We start from the raw sequence: 24,675 nt of genomic DNA on the forward strand, positions 1-24,675 counted from the left end.
ACATTCTCATGAAGAAGGACACTCTAAAACAAAGCTGTTTTCTCCTGTTTTGGGGGGAAAGCAGGTAGGTCTGTTGGAGACAGGTTTGGTTTGTGCTCTTCCCCCCTCTACTAAATAGCCTTAAAGGGTTGGTTTGGGATTTTTGAACCATATCTATGTATTCTTCTTACCAGCAGTGCTGTCGATCAATGGGTACTATTTTGGAACCTGTCTGTGTTGTCATTCTTATGGAGTACCATCACATGATAGCATTTTCCTCATGAGCCACAATGCTACTTAGATGGGGTTACAAGTTCAGTCTGTCCAAAAAGCTCCCAAATAAACTCCACATAGTGATAAAGCGACACCAGTCAATTGAAGCTAATCCATCAGTCAAATTAACATTCAATCTATTACTTTGGTAGATTCTTTTTTTTTTTTTTTTTTTTAATATTATACTTTACTGTGCATTACTGTGTCCCTCCGCACAGCAGCTGCGGAGCGATACCTTGTAGCTACACTCGCAGGTGTAGACCATATATAAAATGGCAGTTCCATGTGAAGGTTTGTCAAAGACATTTGGCTATATTTCGTTAATAGCTAAGCATATCTAATTAATAATTTGGCTCCAAGTAATGTAATTATCACTATGTGCAAAGAATTGTTGCGTTTGTGCTGATTTAGAGCAAGAATAGTCAAATAGAATCAATCAAATGAGGCTTTAATAATGCTGTATACTTCTTACAAATTCTTATAAGGCAAATACTTCAGAGGAAAATGTTGCATTCTACACTCAATGGTAAATGATAGATAAGGAGTGAGAGGTAGAGAGACAGAGAGATGAGGACAGGTCATACTTACAATGCTACTCGTAGCTCATGATGAGACCCACACACCAGAACAAAGAGAATTAATCTGTCCCTTTACCCCTGTTATATAGACTAAAGTATTTAAATTAGGAGCTGTTTGCAAGGAGACCAATCAGAATTCATCCTATCACTTCTATACTGATGACATCACAGCTCTGACACCTTTCATAAAATATCCCAGAGAGCTCACAGGAGGGATCTCAAGGAAGGGGGGCAGAATATCTCCCCCTTCACAGGCTGAGACGGTATCGCAGGCTATAACGTTGAACTGCTGGTAATTAGAATACATGTATATGGTTAAAAAATCCTCAACCAACACTTCCAGTGCTTCAAACGGCACCTATGGACTGACCCCCATGGTCTCCCTCCATAGGTGAACCACAACTGCTGTTAAACTATTATTTAGATTTGAAGCGGAATGTTTTGGCTGGCTTTCCCTAACCTGGCTTTTTTGATCGCAAATGCGCTAACCCTAATGCTTTCACTCAGTTTTTTGCTTTGTTTTCATTCTTATTAAAATGCACAGGCTGTTTACATGGCGAGAGATGTACAACTACAGCTGAAAGTCTGATAGTTGATTGTATGTTCAACATGAGGCTGGATGAGTCCCCCCCCCACCCCAAGTATGGGGCGAATCATAGTTCAAGTTTTAAATCCTGTTTGTTAATTAAATGTTTTTGTTTTCCTTCCCTTTCTTTCTTTTCTCTGTCTAGTGTATGATAAGCAGGGCTTTCTGCTGAAGCTGGATGGAAAGTTGTGAGTAAGACTCCATTATAAACCAAACCCTCATGATTTCAATACCATCTGTTACTCATCTCTGATTGATTGATTGTTTGGTACGAAGCCAAGTAAACATACAGACATGTGTCCTGACTTGGATAAAAAGTGGCTATATTCAGTTTTGACAATAACAATATCCTGAGTCTGAGCTGAAGCTTGTGCCCTCAATAGAGCGCAGCTCTGTTTCTTATACAAGATTACATAAAGTCCAATAGACATAATCAATGGGACAATTAATTAAATGTGACACTGAACTTGTTACCGAGTAATCTCACTAGTGTCACAAGTCCAGTCAAATAAATGTGCAGTCTATCATGAGTATTTTTTTTCCAAATTTGACACCAAGTATGACGATGTATGATGTCCAAATTAATCCCTACCAGATTAATACATTTTGAAGTGTGTTTCTATTGAGATAAATGTAGGGGTTGTGGTTCTCCATCACTTACATACTTGAGTGATTGTATTTTGTTGGAGTGAGAACATTATGTTTATGAGAGATTAAATAAAACGTGTACAATTCTCTGTATCCCTAGTACACAGGCCACATTCTTGTCGTCACTCCAGCTATATGTCTGTCCACACTGTGCACTTGCACTATAAGCAGAACCTCAAGACAAGGTTTATATTAGTTCTCATCAGCGGCTGCAAACATAATTGTCTACATAACATGTTTTTTTGTACCCCTAGCCTCTATCCGCAGTTGCCTCTCTTGTGAAATTGTCAGGGTACAGCACAACACCATCTGCCTTTATACTGATTTGAATCCCAGGGAAAGGTCAGCCCATTGGCATTTTTCACAGTGTTGCTCAGGTCATTAAAATGAGGCCCAGAGAATTAAGAATATGGAATAATTCCCTCATTCTATCCTAACATTTATCAGAGATAGCATGTCATCAAAAGAGCCCACTCCACTCTACTCCAGCTACAGCCTGTCCATCCACACACCCACCCCGTCATGCCCCCTCCTCTCATCAACACTGACTCAGTGTCTGACAGATAGGCCTCCCATAGCGCTGGCCTCACCCCCCCCCCCCCCCCCCCTGTTTATTTTAACTGGTCTCATGGCATATAGCAAGTTATTAATGAGCATGTTTGCAGTGAGGAGGTACTAAGGGGGTTGTTGGTTTGAGTGTTTGAACTCCCCACCCAGGGCATAAAATGTACTCTTTGTCTGGTGGATAAAAAAAATCTGAGTGGCTGGTGAATTTTCTTAACAGCCAATTATTATTTATTAAACCAATATAAAGGCAAAAATCACAAAAAAAAAACACATGAGCATGACTCCAGATGCATTAAAAATTAATCATTGCACAGAACAAACGTCCTGGAATAGGCTTTATGTTTCGCACCTACCCTTATGTCAAAATACTGCTAAATATTTTCCCCTGCATGTTTTCTACAGTATCTCAAGTGGTTCATGTAAGTTGCTATTTTGTGCTGTCGCTTGTAGTTGAATTTCACTTTAACGGTGACCATAATTGTGGATCGCACCAGTTTCGTTTTTAAATTGAAGCATAGTATTCGCAAACCTTTGTTGGCTACCCGCAAAAGTGGCTGGTAAGATTTGTAGATTTAAAGGCAATGCCAAAATCTACCAGCATTTGGCGGGGTGTTAATACTTTGCCATGTCCCCACCTCACCTTATTTGACAGTATTTGTGTACATATTGGTTTCACCATTCAGAAATTACACCATGTTTTATGCATAGTCCCCCTATTTCAGGGTACCCAAAAGTAATGGGACAGATTTATCAAATGTCCAAATTAAGCATGTTTAGTATTTGGTGGACAATCCTTTGCATGCAATAACTGCTTGAAGTCTGTGACCCATTTACCCCACCAGACGCTGGGTATCTTCTCTGGTGATGCTCTGCCAGGCCTATACTGCAGACATCTTCAGTTGTGTGTTTTGAGGTCTTTTTGCCTAAAATCTTCATCATCAAGAAATGAAATGCAAGTTCAATTGGATTTAAATCTGAAAATTGACTTGGCCAGTCAAGACCTTTCCACTTTTTGGCCCTGAAAAACTCCTGAGTTGCTATGCCAAATGTCAATGATGTAGCGCCATCTAATACATTTGAAGGCATTTGCTTGTACTTGAGCTGACAAGATGTTTATGTAAACTTCAGAATACATTCTGCCGCTGCCGTCAGCAGTTACAATCATCAATTAAGACAAGTTAGCAAGTTCTGGTGGCAGCTATACATGGCCAAACCTAACACCCCCTGTATCATGTTTCACAGATGAGGTCTTATGCTGTAAGTCTTAAGCAGATCCTATTTTCTCCAAACTTTCCTCTTGCAATCACTCTGGTCCATGATAATACTCATCTTATCTGTCCACAACTCTGACACAATCCCCATCTCCTGGAGAGTGTTCTTGATCTGTGCGACAGTTGTTTTGGGGTTTTTCTTAATTATGGTGAGCAATCTTCAGTCATCCACTATGGAAGTCTTCCTTGGCCTACCAGCCTGTTTGCGATTGCTGTGCTCACCAGTGCTTTTGTTTCTTTTTAATGATGTTCCAAACTGTTGATTTTGGCAAGTCTAAGGTTTTGGCCATGTGTCTGATTTTTCAGCCTAATAATGGCTTCCTTGACTTTCATTGACACCTCTTTGGTCCTCATGTTTACAGACACTAATAACAAACTCCAAAAGCATATCCAAAGCCTAGAATCAATACAACACTGACAGCTCTATTATACCGGCACAAATGATGTGACGGAACACACCCGACTTAGCAGAAACACCTGTCAAGCCAATTGTCCCATTACTTTTGAGTACCCTAAAATAGGGGGACTATGCATACAAAGTGTTCTAATTTCTGAATGGTGAAACCAATATATACACAAATACCATCAAATAAAGACTGAAAATCTGTACCTTAACCTCATAGTAATTAAACACTTTTGAATTGCTACACTTTTGGAGTGTAGAACCAAAATTATCAAAAATGCTTCACTGTGCCATTACTGGTTGCATTTGCAGTGTTGTATCTTGGCTGCAATTGCAACCTGTTTTCTTGGGAGATAATTATCTCAATTTGACTTTATGCAAACCTGGCTTGTTGTCATGTTGTTTTGAATCTAACCTCTCTCTTCTCCCCCCTCCTCTTCCCTATTACTATCTGCAGGCCAGCAGATTTGGTGTACAAGTATGGCAACCTCAGTGATGGAGTGTGTAAGCCAGGATATGCAGCTGCCAAGATGACCACCATCTATCCAAAGTGATTAAAACCTCAGCCTCCTCATCTTCTGTCTCTTCAGTGTTTGTCTTGGGGTGCATCTCAATAGTCTCGAGGCCTTCTGTCCTTTTTACTTCAAAATAATTGGGTCAAGTAGGGGGGGGCGGGGGGGGGCACTTTAGAGTTTTGAGATGCACCCTTGGAGACATCATTTCATTACTCTAGCCTGTATAGCCTCAGGGGAATAAGTTAGAACAGAGAAGATCTACATTCCCATGAAATCTTTTAGATTTAATTCATTCATGTCCTCACCACAAACATAGTCTATGTCCTTGTCAGCCCTCTGTATACAAACGCATCTCTGTTGCGAGAATATTGTCCCCGTCCTACCCCCACCCCTGTCCCTATTTGAGTTGGATGCCAGTGGTGCCTTAGAGGCATTTTCTCTGAGGGGCACCAACTTCCTTTACAAAATGGCATGACTCATCACTTCCTCCTCCCGACACAATCCACTGAACCCGGCCCTCTATGATGCACTTTGATGTCAGCCCTCCACCCTTCTTTTTTTTAGCCATAGGTCTTTGTTCCATAAGCGCTAACCGTCTATGGTTAATATAGGGGTATTTTCCACATTGCAAAACAATGGCATGAGTCAGCTTTGCTTGGCTACTATTTGTGAAAGATGGAGACTCCAATGAGGATATATTATAGCAATACATATAGCAAATGTGGTTGCTTATGATGTTGGAATAGGCTTAATAGATTTAGAATTTGAACGGAAATCCACAATTACTCTGGGACATCCATTGGATAGTATATATTTTATAGATTTGATGTTCAGAATATTCTAAGCTGCTATGGTGTTAAAATGGATGATTGACTTTTATGGAGACTGGAGCCAGCCAAAAGGGGCCTTCAATGCAGCATGTTACATGTACCAGTTGATTATTCAACATGAGGAAAGGCCTGTTGAGACACTATCTAATTTACCAGCCCAACATCGGGGCTGGTAAATTAAAAAAGAAGCTGGTTATATAGAACTGCCCTCTCAACTGAGAGGGTATGTGTTAACGATGTCTCCCAACAACTTCCTCTAATCAGCCACACGTGTCGGATCAAAGTTCTCTACAACACAGAACTCCCACTGGGACCTCATTGATTAATACCACGTTCACTTCAGTCACACACAGGCCAATTAACACGATTAATGGCTTATTGTGTGTGTGCGTGCGTGCGTGCGTGCGTGCGTGTGTGCGTGCGTGTCAGATCTTGAGCTTGATGAGTGCCATGTGTGATGGGGAAGGCAAGGATCAAAATTAAGGTTGTGGGTGCCATGGCAGAGTTTTGTTGTGTCTGTTTTCTCTATATTACAGGAATGTTAAGACCAGAAAAACAAGAAATATAAAATAGCTATTCTGTTAGTTATATACATTTTGTGGAACCTCAGCTTATCTAAATATCTTAGACAGGGATGTTGGGATGGCTACATGACTCATTTGCATCCTAGGTCATACAAGGGGCATTCACACACAAGTGTAGATGCCAAATCTAAAGGGATAGTTCACTCAGATTACTAAATTAATTAGATGGTTCCTCACCTTGAAAGTAGTCTGTATCATCATCATTTTAGTCAGTATTTTGTATAAGGTAAGCCAGTTTGACAGTGCTAAGCCCAAGTTAAAGTCTTTGGCTTGTGTTTCTCAAGCCAAAGACTTTAACTTTTTCTCTCCCTCTGATTCAAAACCACATTAGTTGATAATTCCAAGGAAAGGTTTATTGATTTCTTCCCTCGCAAACTGAATTTCACATGTACGTTAATGCACTAGGTCTGTAGAAACCATGTTCTATTGCATGCAGAGTTGCAGACAGTGCTTCAGTTGGCCAGAGAAATCCCCCTTAACCTCCCAAAGTGAGGTCCTCCCTAATCATCTCCATTCTCCATGTTTTTCCTCACAGAAGGCCCTGCCCCACAGAATCCAATTTATTTTCAACACCTCCCCTCCCCTCTGGCCTACCCAAATTGTTTGTATTGCAGCCCTAAATCAAGTGTTGGCGGTGAACTTGAGCGGCACGGTTATGAAAATATGGCCCCCAGTGAGAGATGGCCCGCGAAGGAAATGAGCACAATGTGCTCCGGCCTCCTGTTTTTAGGAGCACTCTTTATACGACAACTCGACCCCCGGTCTGTCTTATCTGTCTATCCATGGGCCCAGGGACTCTTGACGGTCCCAGTTATTTATAACCTGCCCCGGCCCCTGAAGTCACATGTTAATGAATCACAGTTTGTTTTGGCATGGGTCTCTGCATGTCTGTCTCTGTCAGGTGATATGAGGAGAGAGCCAGACGTGACTGTTTCTCCCCTCTTCTCCCCCTCCATCATAATAGAAACTGTGGGACACCTTTTGCATCAAGTGCAATTAGAAGTTTCAAAGTGTTTTTGAGAAGTTGACAAGTGGCTCCTCTTGTAAGCCATGTTTGGTTATTGTTAAGTTGTTCAGAGTTAAGACATACATTTTTGAAAACGTGAAGTCTAATGAACTGTTGATAACCGAGCGAGGCTCCTCTGTGGTGTCTCCCACTCATCTCCCTTTCCCTCTTGATTGCACAGTATAAGTGAGAGCTGTCGACTCAACTGTGGGATGTCATAAGTACAACAACCCATGGCTGAGGATGTAGACACAGCCCCTCTGAGCTTAGACACCACTGAGTTCCTCATCCAGATGTTGGGGACATATGGTGTTCTGTTGTGGTATGCACCCACTGACAACAAATAGACATTCTCTAGCCTAGCTGTAGCTTGTGGGCAGTGTAAACGCCACAGGGGCCTCACTGTGTAGCCAACTCGAACAGACCAACTCCCACTCTCATCATTGGTATGCTGGAAAAGACTCTCAAACTAAAGGCTACCGAGATGGCATTGTAAAGACATGCTTAAAGATTCATGCAATATGGACAAAAACACTTCTCACAATAATTTGACCCATTCAACGATAAATCAAATCTATTCATGATTAGTTTTTTCAACACAACTGTATTTAACTTGTCCGAGAGCTGAAGTCTGGTGAAAATGGTCTGTAAACACCAGAGGCCAAAAAGTTGACTGAAATTATGAAAACCACCCAAATGTATATTTTTCTTACTGTGTTTAATGTTTTGAGTGCAAGAAGGCACATCAAATCAAATGCATATCATTACAAATACCATGCAGAGAATCAGACATAAATGTAGGTAGGTTACCATTATGCATATTTGCTTGTCTCAAAATGCAACGCTGCCCCTTTAAGAGAAACAGCTCTTTACTCGACTTGCATTTCAAAGTGAGCAAGTGTATAGCTTTTATGCACTTTTAAGAAGCAATAATTTCCCAATTGCTGAGCAAAATTATGGACAACTTACAGAGAAAATAAGCAAACAAATACATACCCTTATATGACTTGTCCCATGACATCTTGCACTCTGAAACAAAACCACTGACTCTCAGCTTGCAAAATTACATTTTTGGTTTGTTGTATTGAAGGGGGCTTGTAGCAACCAATAATGCAATAACACCAGATAATGTAAGAACCAGCCAGATAATGTAATGAAGTTGTTCAACAGAAAATGTAAGAACTTTATTACATCATCTGGTAGTTATTATGTTATCCAGTGAGTAAATTATTTTCAATGAAGAATGTAATAACTTACCTGAATCATTGTCTTTTATGTTTTGTTCCATTCATTTTAAGTGTCACACACGTGGGGGTGATGGAGTTGGATGTATGTTATGAGTCTAAAATACATTGACAGACTGCAAGGACTGACAGTTTGACATCAACATGGAGTTTTAAACATATGTTGAAGCTGAGCAGTGATTTGTTTACATTCCTGTTAACATTGGAGTAAAAGCCTTATATATTGGGTTAAGACGGTAGTATTAAGATCATGAGGCATCTGTAAGTAATATTCTTCAAGAATCAGTTATGAGTATATGTCATACATTTGTATTAGGCTAACACACTTTTGCAAAATAAGCTTTTACTCATGCAAGGTGTGCCCCTGTATGCAATCAGGTGATTTCTTGACAATATTTCTGTCTATTTAGGGTACCCATCTAGCTCAGAGCTCCCCCCCCATAGGTTGAATGTTACATCTAATCACTTTTTTTTTTTTTTTTTTTCAAAGCTAGCCCTTACCCTAACCCAGAGGTGTCAAACTACTTTTGGTCGCAAGGTAAAGCCAACGATGCGAGGTAAAGCCAATGGCTATGCAAGCTTTTGGGCGGAAGTGTCTGGGAATGAGATTAGTCTACTTATTATATAATGCTCTACAATGAGAAAACATACAGTACTATGTAAACAAATAGTCGCCCCCTCCCCTTTAATGACCAATCGCGGGCATGTTGTGAACCTTAACAGAGTTATAAAACTGTTAAAGAAGGACATCTGTGCTCTCCCCAGCAAGACAGCAGGTCATGAAAACAGGAGCAGCACGTACAGCCTGGGTCAGAGGCATGACAGAGGGAAGTGGTTCCTTTTGATTTGAGAGGAGTGCTTTATGAAAGGGGTTGAAATCTGTTTTAATGTACTGTGAACCGTTAGGCAGTTTTTCAGGGTAAACTCATGTGGCTCTTTCAAACAAACCATTTGAAGCTTTCGATGAGGGAACATTTGTTATAATCACGGCAGTTTGATAATACATTACACCTGTATGCGTAAAGTAAAGTGTTATCATTCATTATAGTCATGTATGGTGCCTTATAATGTCTTTATGATAATGAGTTATGTCTGTCTAAGAGGCACTTTTGCAACTGACAACAATGGTTTATAGTAGGTCAGGATCATTATGAGATGATATTAGACATTATAATGCAGTCTTTCAAGCTTCAAGTGTTACAATTCATGATAAACATATGTGTGCTTTAAGTAATGTTTTCCCATATTTTTTTTTGTGTGAAGAGCAGAGTTGGAAGACTTTGTTTGTTTGATCTGTGACTATTACTAAGCAACACAACCCTCAGTCAGTAATACACTTCCACAAAACAGTCTGGCCCCAAATCATTTGAGAAAGAAACGCTGACATCAATACATCATCGAGACTCATTCACCAAAACTGCATGGCAAGAATTATGGGGGGGGGAGTGGGAGTGAGTGAGTTGTGTGTCAGCGGGGGTATGCAGACATGTTCCCTCTTTCTTTTACTCTCTTACTTGAGTTAACCTGCTTTCTCCTTACGTGTGCAGGATGGGTTTGGGGGAAGTGGAAAGTGGAACAGTGTTTGATGAGATTGATGAGACTGGAACAAGCGTCTCCTTTTACAACCCAGTGTCTTTAACTCAGAGCAGGACATTAACACCAGAGCCCCAGAAGTCAAGGCAGAGATGAGTGGGGGCCATGCACTTCTTTGTGTGTGTGTGTGGGGGGGTGGGGTGGGGGGGACAGAACAGTCAGCTTCTTATTTAGTGTCCAGAAAGGCACAGAGGTCATGTAGTCGCAGGCTCATGTAGTTTGCTTGATCACTCACTCTCTCACTATATATGTGTAGTCAGGTAAACAGTTTGATCCTGTTTCTTCTAGCCGTCTCAACACAGGTTTTCACTGTCTTTTTAATAATACAGAATACGTCTTGAAACGAGATCAGTTCTAAGAGGACTACACTGTCTGTTTAGCTGCTGTCCTCATCTAATGAAAGTTATCTCACCCATGTCTTCTCCAGGTTCATGAAACCAGCCCCCATGTTTCTTGACCGGAATTTCAAGAAGCTAGCTAAAGTCAGCAATTACTTACCTCCGTTTGGATTCAAAACACAAGGTGAGGCCAATTCTGTGTGAGTCTGCCTGTGTGACGTAATCATTTGCATGATCAGTGACTTTTATATTAAATTAATCTTATTGATCACAATAAGGGGGAAGAGTTGCTAAGGTGTGGGTGGTGGTGTGGGCTTTGGCTTATTTGGAAAGGTGGGGTAAACCCCAAACTGAAAGAGGGGAGAATGTCAGGGTGTATGTATGTTATGCTTCTGTTTGTGTACCTTCCTGCCTTATGGTAGAGCTGGCAGAACACCCCTCCTGCCCTACTTGGATTGATCTTGTTCTTGTTATGCTATCAAATCATCTTACACTCTGCATCTGACCATGCTTAATGTGTGAATGGATTATTGTAGGATGTCCATCCTACTATTACATGAACAACTTTCCCTCCCGGTGAATTGCATGAAGTAGTTTACACTTTACGCTATGTTATGTACTGTACTGTAGTGCAAATTGTTACGTCTGAATATGGGCTTAGCTTGCTGATCTCTATGAGACTGCATTACACAAATCAAATGAGCACATCATGCAATTGGAATTGGGAAGATAAGATAAAAAAGGGTGGCCTGAATGCATGCTCTGTCACACATTTTCCAATACTTTTGAGCAAAAGTGCACATTAAGGTACACTGAATCTTACCTTTGTGCTCTAGCAAGCAATCACTTTCAAAAGAGAGCGCTGTGTGCATGCTACACCTGGTTTCTGTTTTCTCCACGGATGGTGATAGCGATGGGGTTTCCCTTTTAGCTGTAATCATGTGGAGAGGCGATACGTGTGGATCTTGAATAGAACACCACAAAGGATTCCAAATTAGGAACAGAAAAAAAAGAGTATGAAAATAAAAGTTTATTTTTACTTTGTGGCTGAACAGTTTCTGAGGTTTACCACAAACATCCTTTATCCTTCAAACTGGCTTTTGCTCCATCCCATATGTAACCACAAGATTTTCTTTTTCTTTTCTTTTTTTTTTACTGTGGATTTTTAACAGGCTTCTTTACCTAAGCTAGATAGTGGCCTGGGTGGTCAATACCAATGCCAGACCATACTGTTGGTAGAAGTTTAGAATTGGGCCGCCGGTGTGACGATGTCGTAGGACACACCCCGAAATTTGATTTCAGGTCATTCACCTCAGCAAAACAACCAAGAGGAGGCATCATTGAGCATAATGGATATGCTTACAGTATGTTATAATGTGTTTACAAACTGCAGCCTGATTAATTATGTGAAGAGTAGCTTATGAGTTGTTGTTTCAATTTGGATATAATGTTTCTCAGTTGATTCTGCGCATTTCAACAGTAGGCTATATGGACACAGCGCACTGACAAAGCAAAGAGCGCAGTTTGTATTTTCCCTGTCTTACTGCCCGTATCCAACGACATTGGTGACGGGAGAATAACAGAGTGGTTAGTGTGAGTGAAAAGCATGAAATGATCGGGTCTCAGCTGAATTACACAAGGCCTACAATATAAACAGCTCTGATCACGACAGCATATATTTGTCAGTATGTCAATCTGATTTGGTCACCCTGGTATTATGGCTATTCCGACAATGACAGAGGATGGGAATCGAGATTTTTGCCAACTGGTGATAGTTATCAACTGTAGCAAAACAGACCTGTGTCATTATAGGAGATCCGAGCGAAAAATCTCACTTTTGGCACGTCTTTATTCACAGACTTCAGTCAGAGTTGCGGCTGATGTAATGTTGATGGGGGAGGGTAATCTTTTCCATTACAATGAGTGTGAGGGAACGGGAGGGGGATACAGCCGAGTGCGTGTCCAAAACCAGGGGTGCATTGTTTTGTATGCTTTTTGCAAATAGGCAATGGCGTTATGACAAAAAATGTGTGTACAAAACAAGATTACATTATTCAAGATTTAGCTTACTAAAAAATCAAGATTTAGCTTACTGGTGATAGAGAACAACTATGACAACAGTAGCAAACAGACCTGTGCCAACAAATCTCACCTTTGGCGTGTCTCTATTCACAGACTTCAGTCAAAGTTATGGCTAACATACTGTACAGTGTGAGGCTTTATGCATTGTGCCACAGTCCCTGCGCACCTCCTTTACCCTCTTCATATTTCTGAGAAAATACATGACTGCAGTCGGATGGACACTGTAGCGTATATTGATGATTTGTGTAAATCGCATTTGTATTAATTTGCGTGAGACGTGGACAAATTAGTTGTCAATAATGGTTGTAATTTTTTACCAACACGGCCTCTCAATAGTGTCCTATTCGTCACCAAAAATATCAGACTCTGCTACTCTCGAGAAGATGGAGAGAGCGCAGGGCGGATTGATAGAGCCGCCTAAAATCCTGTGTGACGGGAGCGAGATGTGTTTTTGTAATTGTTTTATTGTTGAAACTACAAGTTCCAGCTAGGAGTTCAACGTTTAATCTCAGCATATACTGTATGATTGATGATTGGGTAATCTTGATCGTTTACGATTAACAAACAAAGGTGTGACAATTTATACTGCACGCTTTCCCCCTTCAAACGTTAATCCTCCCTCAAAAAGCGCTATACAAAATAAATTATTATTATTATTATTATTATTACATTGTGTTAATGAGAGAAGTCTGCCCTTGCTGAAAATGTGGACGTTCACCATATTATGACGGTTTTAATGATAACAACTGTAGACTACTTTTCTACCCAGTCTCAAACCCACTGAATCCCAACATACTTACTGCTGTCTCGCATGAAAACTTCATTCTGTAATTATTCTGTTACATTATTAAAGCCGACATGCGCTTATTCATATTAGACTGTTTCTCTGCGCTGTGAGAGAATGTGTGATCTACAATTCATGAGCTGCTATCATAAACTTGATTTTGCCAATCTATCTGATAAGGCAAACCATTCTCCTTTTGAACATCCTTCACAGCGCTTCTCACCACCTTGTGTTGGTGGCAGCACTTCACACCGTGTGTACGCTGCGCCAGCGGCATTGAGGTGTACCCCGCTGCAGTGTAAGTTAGATGATACTGTAAGTGTATTCCTGGGTATAATTTTGGTCTATGGCTATAGTCAGTGATTCAAAAGCACTCTCAGGGTGGTTTTCAAACTGGCACAAGCAGATACGCAAGTATAATCTGAGGTTTGAGCCCGACTTGCGCTTTTGGCCAATTTTCACACCTTTTTGGATTTAGCCTTGGGGATCGGGACCAGAGGTTTTCCAATACTTTGTATTGCTGACCGTCTCAATCAACTGTTTGATTAAGCATTGATGGTGTTATGTTTTATAGAAATCGTTGATGCAGTAGCATCATCTTAAAAACAAAATAACATATTAAGCCTATAATGAAATAAATGGTATGAGAACAGTCCAAACCATATGATGTTAAAGGTACCATATGCAGGATTGCGCACTCTTTTCACTGCAATTGGAATTGCAATGACAATTCAGAATACTGTCTCCTCCTCTCTCCCTCCCCTTGCTCAATGCAAACTACTTCTAACTGAAACAATGAATCTGTCAGTCTGTCAATAATTTACACTTTTTTATCCAGCAAATATCTTAGTTACATGACCTTGAAAATAAAAAGGACCTGTGTGGTTGAAATGCAGTCGTTATTTAGTTTGGAAATGTTAGAGGAAACATGAACACGGAAATGAGCCAGCCAGTGGAGACACTTGTATTCACTAAACCCGAAGTTTCAAACAAATCCCCTCATTCCCCAAATAAAACTCAGACAAGGCTTTTACATCAAACAGGACATTTATTAGGAAAAAATATCAGAATACATGTGCGTTTTGCACACAAAGGCAACCGTTGCTTAGGTCGGCTTCCAGCACTGAGAAATGTATGCGGTTCCCAGGCGTTACAGTAGGCCAATGCGACACACACACGTAAGTCACAGGTTACACGTTCACAGCAAGTGGTAGACGCCTAGAAACGTCCCAGATATTTTGGAAAAGCAAATTCAGGCAGGAGGGCGCGGTCTTGGCAGGTTCATGCACTGTCACAGATTGCCAATGCATAATAAGTTATGTCTGTTGGTGACATTTTCAAAGGGAAAAAGCTACATACCTTTAAATGAAAATAACAAACATATAGGTGGCGCTGTAGACTGTATGTAAGATGCCATGTGAAGGTTTAGCAAGGAAATTTGGCTATATTTTGTTAATAGCAAAGCATATTTTATAATCTCTAATAATACTGTATACTTATACATTTCTTACAAGTCAAATCCTTCATAGGAAAATGTTACATTCTACACCTGAACCGTATTGTATGCTGGGTATGCAAACACAAACTAATTGACTATAAAGGAATTTCTATGCTTAACTGGGTCATTAGGTATTCAAAGCAGAGTTCTAGCAGATTATCCTAGTATACAGATTCATCTATTGCGTTTTCGGGACAAATGAGAAAAGCATAATCAATTGAGGAGATTAATTTAGACCAGAAATAATGTAAGCAATCCAGCTTACTTCAAGTCATACAATCAAAACGGTGAACACACCAAATATTAACATAATGTGAAAGGCAAAAGTTCTAAGAAAGCATTCAATTAAGAATAAGAAAGTCGTAGGCTGACAAAATGTGCATATACATTTTAAACATTAAACCGTCTCACATACCAGATTTAAGGGAAGGGATAAAGGACATGCCTTGTCATCGACTTGTAACACAGCTCTTTCCTTGAGCTAGTCTCAAAGGTAGGCTACTTTATTGATACGGAACCATTAGGACAGGGATGCAACAGTTAAACTGAACATCAGTTCAAAATAGGCTATTAAACACATATCACTTGGAGCAACTCTTGGAGCAACTTGGAGCATCTTCAAGAGACAATTAACCAATCATTAAATAATGGACTAAAGGCGTTAATGTAAAATCTTGCTAAATATATATGTAATGTGTATATATACTGTATATTGTAATACAGAAGGGAGACTATTGGGGCACTCACAGTAAACACAACGGTCATAATAGGACTGTTATACTATATCTGTTGGGTGGCTTGTTGATTACGGGCAAACAGAGTCATGTGCTCCATTGAGCTCAACCCTAGTCTACGAATAACAAAGGATGGGGGAGGGCACCTTTCCCTAAATCCCAACAGTTTGACTCGGTGTGACCACTCCGTTGGCAATAGTCACAGTGGATTTCTTTACATTGAGAATACAGTATACACCATGTCTGAAATATGGAAGAGGATTTCCCCTACCCAAATCCCAACATCTTGTCACTGAGTGTCCCTGTCTTCTATGGTAATTTCAATGCCTAAAGTTACGTTGGTTGTTGGCTTTGATTGAACCTGCCGAGGACCGACGAGAGAGTGACTCCCTACTGCCTGAGTGACTCCCTACAATGGCTTAATCAATCGCGTGTTGAATTAGCTTTTTCTCTGACTTGCTTTTACGAATGCCAATTGTTGCCAATAATCAAGGATTTAATTCTCAGACAGTAAGATGCTTCTTGTCTTTTCAATTTCAGCCATGTGCTTTTAACAGTCACAGAAGCACACCAAAGTATTAATTACGTGGTGAGTGATTACCTTAAATTATCAAAGCACAATTTATATCGGTCCTGAAAATAGGCCTAGTTTATAACGCTATTCAATGCAGAGTTTTCCTTACAAACAATGCGATTATAATACAGTACCATAAACAAATACAACAAAAATGAATGAATAAATCTAAAGCAATTTCAACTACAATCACGTCAGGGTTCATTCAAAACTGTAGACCTTATATAAGATGGCAGTTCCATGTGAAGGTTTAGCAAGGACATTTGGCTATATTTTGTTAATAGCAAATCATATCTAATATTAATCCATGTACTGTAATGTAATTATCACTGTGCAAAGAATATTTGAGTTTGTGCTGATTTAGAGCAAGAATGGTCAAATAGAATGAATCAAATGAGGCTTTAATAATACGTATACAATTATTACAAGGCAAATACATCATAGGAAAATGTTACATTCTACCCTCAATGGTAAATGATAGATAAAGAGAGAGAGAGGTAAAGAGAGAGACAGAGAGATGAGGACAGGTCATTCTTATAATGCTACTCACTGCTCAGGGCGAGAACCACACACCAGAACAAAGAGAATTAATCTGTGCTTTTACCTCTGTTTTATAGACTAAAGTATTTAAATTAGGAGCTGTTTACAAGGAGACAATCAGAATTCATCCTATCACCTCTATACTGATGACATCACAGATTTGATACCTTTCATAAAACATCCCAGAGAGCTCACAGCCATTTGTCCCCTCGGGGGAAGGAATCTCAAGGAAGGGGGGCAGAATAGCTCCCCCTTCAGCTTGTTTTATCCATCTGGATTTTGAGTGACCCCTCCATACTCAGGCCGTCGCCGGCCACTTGGAGGGGTGGAGTTGTAAAGCCTTTTCCTCGCATTAGTTCAGGGCACTCGCATTCGGCCCTCAATTCGGCCCCTTTTATGAGAGTGTGTCTTTCAATGTTTATCTTTAGCTCTTTGTTTTCAGATTGATTCTTTGCCATTTTTTCTCTTTTAGATTTCGATTTTGACGCATTCATTTTACCAATTTCCCAGTAATTTTTTGTTTTCTATTGTTAAGTCTAGCAAACGTGTGAAGTAAAGTTTTATGACTTGGATTTCCACCCTTCCAAGTCACAGTCTATTGCAAAACAATGAGTGAGGCGCACAAGTTATTGAAATAAGGCATGTGCTCCTCTTCTTGTGCTCACCACCCCACACAAGTGCAGCATAGTAGTCTTTAAAAATGGCTTCTCAATACAGAGGCGCAACATGTTCACAGGAAAATACACATATCAGCTTTTAGGTTTCTTTGAAAATCACCTATACACAGACCCCTTCACTTTTTCCACGTTTTGTTGTGTTATAGACTCAATTTAAAATGGATTAAATTAAAAGAATTTGCCATCAATCCACACACAATACCCCAGAATGACAAAGTGAAAACAATTTTTTTGAAATTTCAGTAAATTTATTACAATTGAAATACAGATATACCTCATGTACATAAGTATTCAGACCCTTTGCTATGACACTCTTAAAATTAGCTAAAATGCAAAAATGTCATCAACAAATCACTCAGTAAGTTGAATTGAGTCCATCTTAATGCAAGGATAATAGTTCATGTAATTTTGGAATGAATATCCTTGTTTTTATAGGGTCTCTAAATTTAGACCCACCACTCTACTGTTATTCCTCCCTTTCTCTTGCCTATACTCTACCCTACAGCAGCCAATGTGGCAGGACATTCTGAGAGCGTGTTTGGTGACACCTCCAATATTTTCCAAAAATATTTTTTCTCACCCTCCCAGAGTAACGTCTAAAGCCATGGCCATTTGTCTGAACTGCACCCAGACATACTTGGTTGAAGTGTTTATCCTGGGTGCTAATAACAATTAGCCCTATGTCTTCCTCTTAAAGAAACCTACCTACTGTGATTTTTCACCATCTTGAATTGGGTGGGATCCCCTCTCTGTTTATGCTGCTGGGGGGGTGATGCTTGATGCCAGACATCGACATCTCGTCCAAACAATGGCCGCCGTTTTTTTCAGCTGTGTAATCATTAGGATTGTTAGTGGAGATAAAGCGGTAAGATGTCTCCCAAGGCCCTAAACTCTCCACTGCCCCCTCAAGCGCCTAAGAGGCCCATTACTCACTAAATGGTGACTAAGTGTTGTAGTGGTGAAATTTGATGCTAGCTAATTCATTGGATATCTAACTGGTTGATCCTTGGCTCTGGACTACAGGATAAAATATAGAACATTTTTAAATTCTAATAATCCCTCAATAACTGGATTACTATGCCCACATTAATTAGATTGAGGATACCAATATGGAGGAAAAGTCATGGAAAGAGCCAAATATGTTAAACACCAGAGTCGTGACTCCTACAGAATACCCTCTGTGGAACATGGCAGGAATATTCGCTATGGCTAAACAGCCCTGTATCTCACACCAGAAACCGAGCTGCTAGCTGCATTGTCAGAGGGCAGAGCATCGCACACTTCACCAGGAGAATGTACTTGTTTGAAAACGACATTCCTGACTGACTGGTTTTAGGGGGCATCTTTTTTCTGAAGTTCTGTTTTACCTGGATTCATCTGCTCCTGAAAGCTGCTGACAGTTTTCCAATGCTACTGTCACCAGGCTCACGGCTTCTCCTTATCTGTATTTGAATAAACATGAAGAGATGTTCTCTCCTCCAACTCGCCCAAGGACCACCTAGACTGCCATATCATATCAGTTTGTTATTAAAGTGTAGCCATTCAACTTTTTTTCTTTTTCTTTTCTTTTTTTTCTTCTTTTTTTTTTTACTGATGATAGTGAATTGTGGTTGATGCTGAAATTGTCCTTATATTTTCTGTTTCTTTCTACAGAAAGGGTTATAGACATTATTCTTACTGCTACAAAAAATTATGGACTGGGCCAAGACCTTGACAGGTAAATGCCACGGGAAACGATTACAATCAAATCACAATTATGCATGCACACACTTTCCCTGTCACTTTCTCCAACTCATAAAACTCTTCAAACATTGCTCTCTTCCAGTTTGAGTTGTAAACGCTGCATCATTGTGGGCAATGGAGGTATCCTTGCCAACAAGTCTCTAGGCTCCCGCATAGATGGCTATGATGTTGTGGTGAGGTGAGTCTCTACTTTCAAAACAAGGGCAACATAATACCAGTATATTACACTATGAAAGAGCACTGTTAAGGAGGCCTGTTGTTTACCAAAGTTACGGTAACTCTGAAAGTCAAATTCAGAAGTACACACTGTGTCACCAACATGCATAGACCCTCTGAAAAGGCAAACTGTATGATCACATATTCTCTTGAACCACAGATTGAACGAGGCGCCTGTCAGTGGCTTTGGCAGGGACGTGGGCACCAAGACCACCATGCGAATCACCTACCCTGAGGGAGCCATCCAGAAACCTGAGCGCTATGAGAAGGACTCACTCTTTGTCTTCTCTGCCTTCAAACCGCTGGATTTCAAGTGGCTCAGACAGATGGTCTTCAAAGAGAAGCTGGTAATGCCTAATAGTTTACCTACATTTATGAGGTGTTAGCAGTGTCCATACAGTGCACAGTGACCCCAATCAACAAAGTTATTTTGATGTTGCTTGGTAGCCTCCACTGCTCTGAGGGAGGAATCCTAACTTAATTGCGTTCTTATCAACGGGTTAAAATTCCAGTTATGCGCGCACATCTCAAGTTAGGATTCTGAAGACACACAGATCAAGTATACATACATTCTCCCCTTTTTGAGACAGTGATCAGCATAAGTCATGGGACAGTGAAGCATTTTTTCTTCTTTTGGCTCAACACTACAAAGGTTTGGATTTTACATCAAATTCCTATGAAGTTAAAGTAGAGATTCTCAGCTTTTATTATTAGTTAATATTTGTTTATATATTGATTTCACCATTCAGAAATTCCAACACTTTTTATGCATAGTACCCCTATCAGGGTACCCACAAGTCATGTATACAATGTCCAAATTAAGCACTAATTTTTAGTATTTGGTTGACAATCCTTTCCATGTAATAACTGCCTGAAGTCTGTGACCCATTGACCCCACTATCTTCTCTGGTGATGCTCTGCCAGGCCTGTACTGCAGCCATCTTCAGTTGTTGTTTGTTTGAGGGAGTTAAGTCTCCTCTTCAGCAAATGAAATGCATGTTCAATAGGATATAAATCTTGAGATTGACTTGGCCAGTCAACAACTTTCCACTTTTTGGCCCTGAAGAAGTTTTTAGCAAACCATAACCTGGCAATCCTGGTAATCCTGGTTTTGTGGCTAACTAGTGGTTTGCACCATACAGTGTAGCCTCTGTATTTCTGCTGGTGAACTCTTCTACAGAACTCTTCTACAGAAGTAAGGTAGTCTCTGGCACATCCATGCCTACCTCCTGGAGAGTGTTCCTGATCTACAGTATGGGACAGTTGTTTAGGGTGACTTCTGAATGGTGAAACCAATACCTACACATACCATCAAATAAAAGCTGAGAATCTCTACTTTAACCTCACAGTAATTTGAGGTAATTCGGGTTTTTTTCATATCCAAACTTTTGAGCCAAAAGAACTTCACTGTCCCATTACTTACACAGGGCACTGTACATACTGTACAAAAACCACTACCAAGGTGGTACACACAACGCAGTAGGTATCGCAATGCATCATCATATGTATTGTATCGCAATAGTATCGTATCGTGAGGTGCTTGACCAATACCAAGCCCTACTTTCTGTGGTAGGGGTGTTAGTAAAAAAACATTATGTTTTAAGCCAACTGTAGAAGTGTCTTCTGTTGCAGTTATTTGCTTGTTCAGGGACATTTAACAGATGTGGTTACAGTAGCCTATTCACAATACTTTTCAATAGTTTTTCATTTTCTCATGAATATAAAATTAGTTTTAAAGCGTGGAAAATTTAATGAAAACACATTGGAACAAATTTTCTTCCAGCTTTTAATTTTGTCATGATGTGAAATTAAAAACATGTTCCCCCTCTGAGGACCATTTTTTGGACAGCCATGAAAACCCTGTGATTGCCACGCTTGAGTGACAGCCTGGGAATTGGCCCCTTAATCGGGGGCCTGTCTGACTGAATGGGGTTGTCCTTATCTCGCCCAGGGATGGCGGTGGACACTTTGAGGGGACATGAAGTCATTAATCTATCAATGAAAGAGCACACTCAAGCACTTTCCCTCTCTCTCTTTTGTCTAGAGACTCTCTCCTACTGTCAAGGTAGGGTCTGTTCAATTCAAGGACATTTGCAGGAAAGAAAAGAATGGCAATCTGGGTAGTTTTAATGTAGTTTTTAACTTGGTGGAGAATTATTCATTCATGATTTGCGCTGGGCTTATTGGGACGTCTTATCTGGCTTGTTTTCTGAGGGGATTCTTCTGGCAAATCTGGCAATCCAGTGTCTGGGGACCCCACATCCTATCCAGCACAGCTGTGTGACTTTCAGGGACCAACAGGAATTTTTACTAGGTGACATTAGTCAAAATACAAGACTTTAGAGAGACAAAGGTTAGAAGGAGGGAGCAAGGGGGTGAGAGAGAGTAAATGACAGAGGAAAATAGTTGGCTGCTTCATGGCCCCCTTAGCCTTTGAAATGGACAGATTTGTCTGGACTGTCACATGCTGGAACTGGCGAGACAGTGGAAATCGCGGACAGGGATAATTGATCTGGCCTCTGGCTCCTGACTTTGATCTCGATGGGAAGGAAGAATTTCTCTCATGAAATAAATTAGTGGTCAAAAAGTCTTCTAATGTCTCTGGTATGACAGAATTGTTGTTGCAGACACACACACACACACACACTTACATACTCACACAAATTCACTATTTAGAGGCCTTTGCCCCATTCTGCTCATTGTAACTACTGTGAAAGTGAAAAGTATCTCAACAGCTGGGTGGAGAGTATACCCTTTATTGAAGCTGAAAAAAATCACTGACAACCACAAGAGCCCCCATATTGTAATGTATGTACTTTCATCATGGAGTGAGTCATTACAGTACCAAGACAATTTACTGCTTAGAAGTGTACTTTGTAAGTGCTGAACAAAAAATAAACTTAAAAGAAAAGTAAAAGACATTGAAAATTGCCCTTAATATTTAACAGTGGGTATAACGGCAACAAATTTTGATCAGTGTGTATTCCATGCACGTGCGTGTGCTTAGGAATAGCCGCTGCTGTACACTGAGTCTCTCCGCACTTAAATGTGACCTTGTGTATGTATGAAATGTTATGTGTATCATGTTGAAAGTGACTTTTTAAGTGTTTGTCACTTGAGAAATGAGGCGCATCATTGTTTTGAATTCCTGCTGATGAAAAATGATCCCAGTGGCTCTGTTGGCTTTTAGAGAGAGATTAGCATTTTACACACACACGTTCCTTCTGTTGCTGCAACAAGTTCTCAGCCTGTACCTTTGGATGTGTTTATTCTTTAAATGGTGGGCTTAATTCAAAGGAATGGCATTTAGATATTAGTTTAATGTCTGGTTAAGCGTTAACAAAGTATGAGATGGATGGTGAATATTTGATATAGATTCTGTATTTCCATATGAATGATTTGCTGGAGGTGATCTGATTTCACATTGTACTTCTCTCCAGGCATTGTGATATTTTTCTCTTTATAAACAGCCAGTAACCCTAGAAACAATGTATACTATAACTGTAACTATTGTAAGTTGTTTTGGGAAACATTTTCAGAGACTAAATCCAATTGACTGATTGTTGTTATCGTAGCTCCTGTGCTATTGGAATAACTTCAACATAAGTGGTCTGTACTATTGCAGTGGAAACATGACTAACAGTGTGTTTGTTTGTATGTGTGTGTTTTCTTCGATTGCGGCTAGTCAGCCCCATTGTGCTGTCATGCCTTTAACCCCTCACATTTTCACCTCTCTAATACCAGCCGGCAGGTTGTACACCAATAAAGGCATGAGCAACTGTGTAAAGACAATGAGCTTTAGAAAACGCATGTTTTTGCACTCCTGGCAGCTAATCCCTATACGTAACTCCCCCCTCACTCTCTCTTATAGTCTGGCCCACAGGGAGACTTAATGTAACTTTGAACAGTTGGCCTGTGGGAGCTTTGATGTCTTTGGTCTGATGGGGGCTCCTTTGTGTGGCGTAGTAGGCGTTTGCAGGTGGAAAGAAAGCAAGGGCCTTTTCAGGATAGCTCTCTATCACCAGGTTTGAAAGGGAAGGTTTCTCATGTCTCATAAGGTGGGCGGGTTGCACACTCTCATAATAATACCGTCTTAAGTGACTCACCTGCGCTGTCATGGCCGTCTGCTTCCCTCTCTCTCCTGGCTGCTTTGTGGGATGTGTAACTGACTGACACCCACGGCATGTTGTCTTGGTGGTTGAACAAAGACATTCCCTTTCCCGGAATAGTGTTTCAATCAATGACTTAAAACCCATATATAGATCATATATAGCCTAATATTGTATACATCATATATCGATAGTATCAGGGTATATAGATCAATGGTTACGATGTGTGTGGTTTAGAAAGTAGTTTTGTGATGCTCTGTAAATATGTTTGCAATTTTTAGAGTTGAAATAGGTTTGTCTAACAGTAATGCCAGTTTGTACTGCTGTTATTCGGTTGGCTGTCAACTACTGTTGCCTGTTGTGCCTACCTACTATAGGACATGTTTTTGCTATTCAATGGTGATGCATAACGATGCAGTAAGAAATGGGGTCAAGGGCGGGTAAACAACTAGTGTCAGATGACTCCTCAGTTAGTATTTGAAATGGCCCTTAGAGAGGGGTTGAGAGGGATAGCTTCTCACTGGAAACACACACACAAAATGACAGCCACTGGCAATTTAGTCTACCACTGTTACTCAGTAGAAATTGCACACACCACAAGGTTCCCTCTTCTCTGGTTTTAATCCATGGCTTCCTGCTTCTATGAATGTGTTATAATCCCTCATTATTTCAGTCCTATATGGTTCAGACTGGAATTATAACATGTCACTCATTTACTTCCCCACCCACCCAAATCTATATAGCCTACATTCATTAATTGATTCCATAGCTAGTTGATTATCAATGTATTTTTGTCAGTGTACAGTAAATTTTATATTTTGAGACACATCTGCAAGGGCACACAGACCTCTACACAAACCCTGCCTTTTGGGTTTTTGTGTTTGTACATGTGGGGAGCTTTTCAAACAGCGGTCCATGTAGGATATACACCCAGTGGTAAACATGGTGGCAGAAGGTGGACCAATGGTATTCCTTCCTTCTTGTTTGTTTACAGGAGCTCTTGCTACTCTCTCAATGGTACACTCTGAAGTATTCTGCCTGGGGACACGACTGACATCCAGGAATGGACACTCGCAAAAATAGAATATTGGAATATATTAGCAGAATTCGGTAGAAATCTAGACATTTCTACTTACAAAACACCTGTTAAATGTAGACAGTGAGGAGCTGACTGAAGTGTGGGACATCTCTTAAGGGGGACAAGCATATGTGTATTTACACCCATAGAGCCAGCTGAAAGGGAGATTTAAGTCCTAGAGATTTTCTAATGATAGTATGCAGTACGTTGCTGCTCAATATCTTG

At 40.3% G+C, this 24,675-nt stretch overlaps 1 protein-coding gene across 3 annotated transcripts in view; it reads left to right on the forward strand.

Annotated features, from left to right (window-relative positions):
• The window catches only part of LOC310811135 (CMP-N-acetylneuraminate-beta-1,4-galactoside alpha-2,3-sialyltransferase-like), a 46,011-nt gene that overhangs the window by 10,868 nt on the left and 10,468 nt on the right, over positions 1–24,675 (forward strand). For all 3 annotated transcript variants that reach the window (XM_083679205.1, XM_083679206.1, XM_083679207.1), the window contains 6 exons: positions 1,562–1,604; positions 4,763–4,855; positions 10,505–10,599; positions 18,958–19,021; positions 19,130–19,225; positions 19,424–19,610. In XM_083679205.1, coding sequence (XP_083535331.1) covers positions 1,562–1,604; positions 4,763–4,855; positions 10,505–10,599; positions 18,958–19,021; positions 19,130–19,225; positions 19,424–19,610 — 578 coding nt within the window. The remainder of the gene's footprint in view (positions 1–1,561; positions 1,605–4,762; positions 4,856–10,504; positions 10,600–18,957; positions 19,022–19,129; positions 19,226–19,423; positions 19,611–24,675) is intronic.

This window comes from Argentina silus (assembly GCF_951799395.1).
Source record: "Argentina silus genome assembly, chromosome: 1".
NCBI classification, from domain to species: Eukaryota; Metazoa; Chordata; class Actinopteri; order Argentiniformes; family Argentinidae; genus Argentina; species Argentina silus.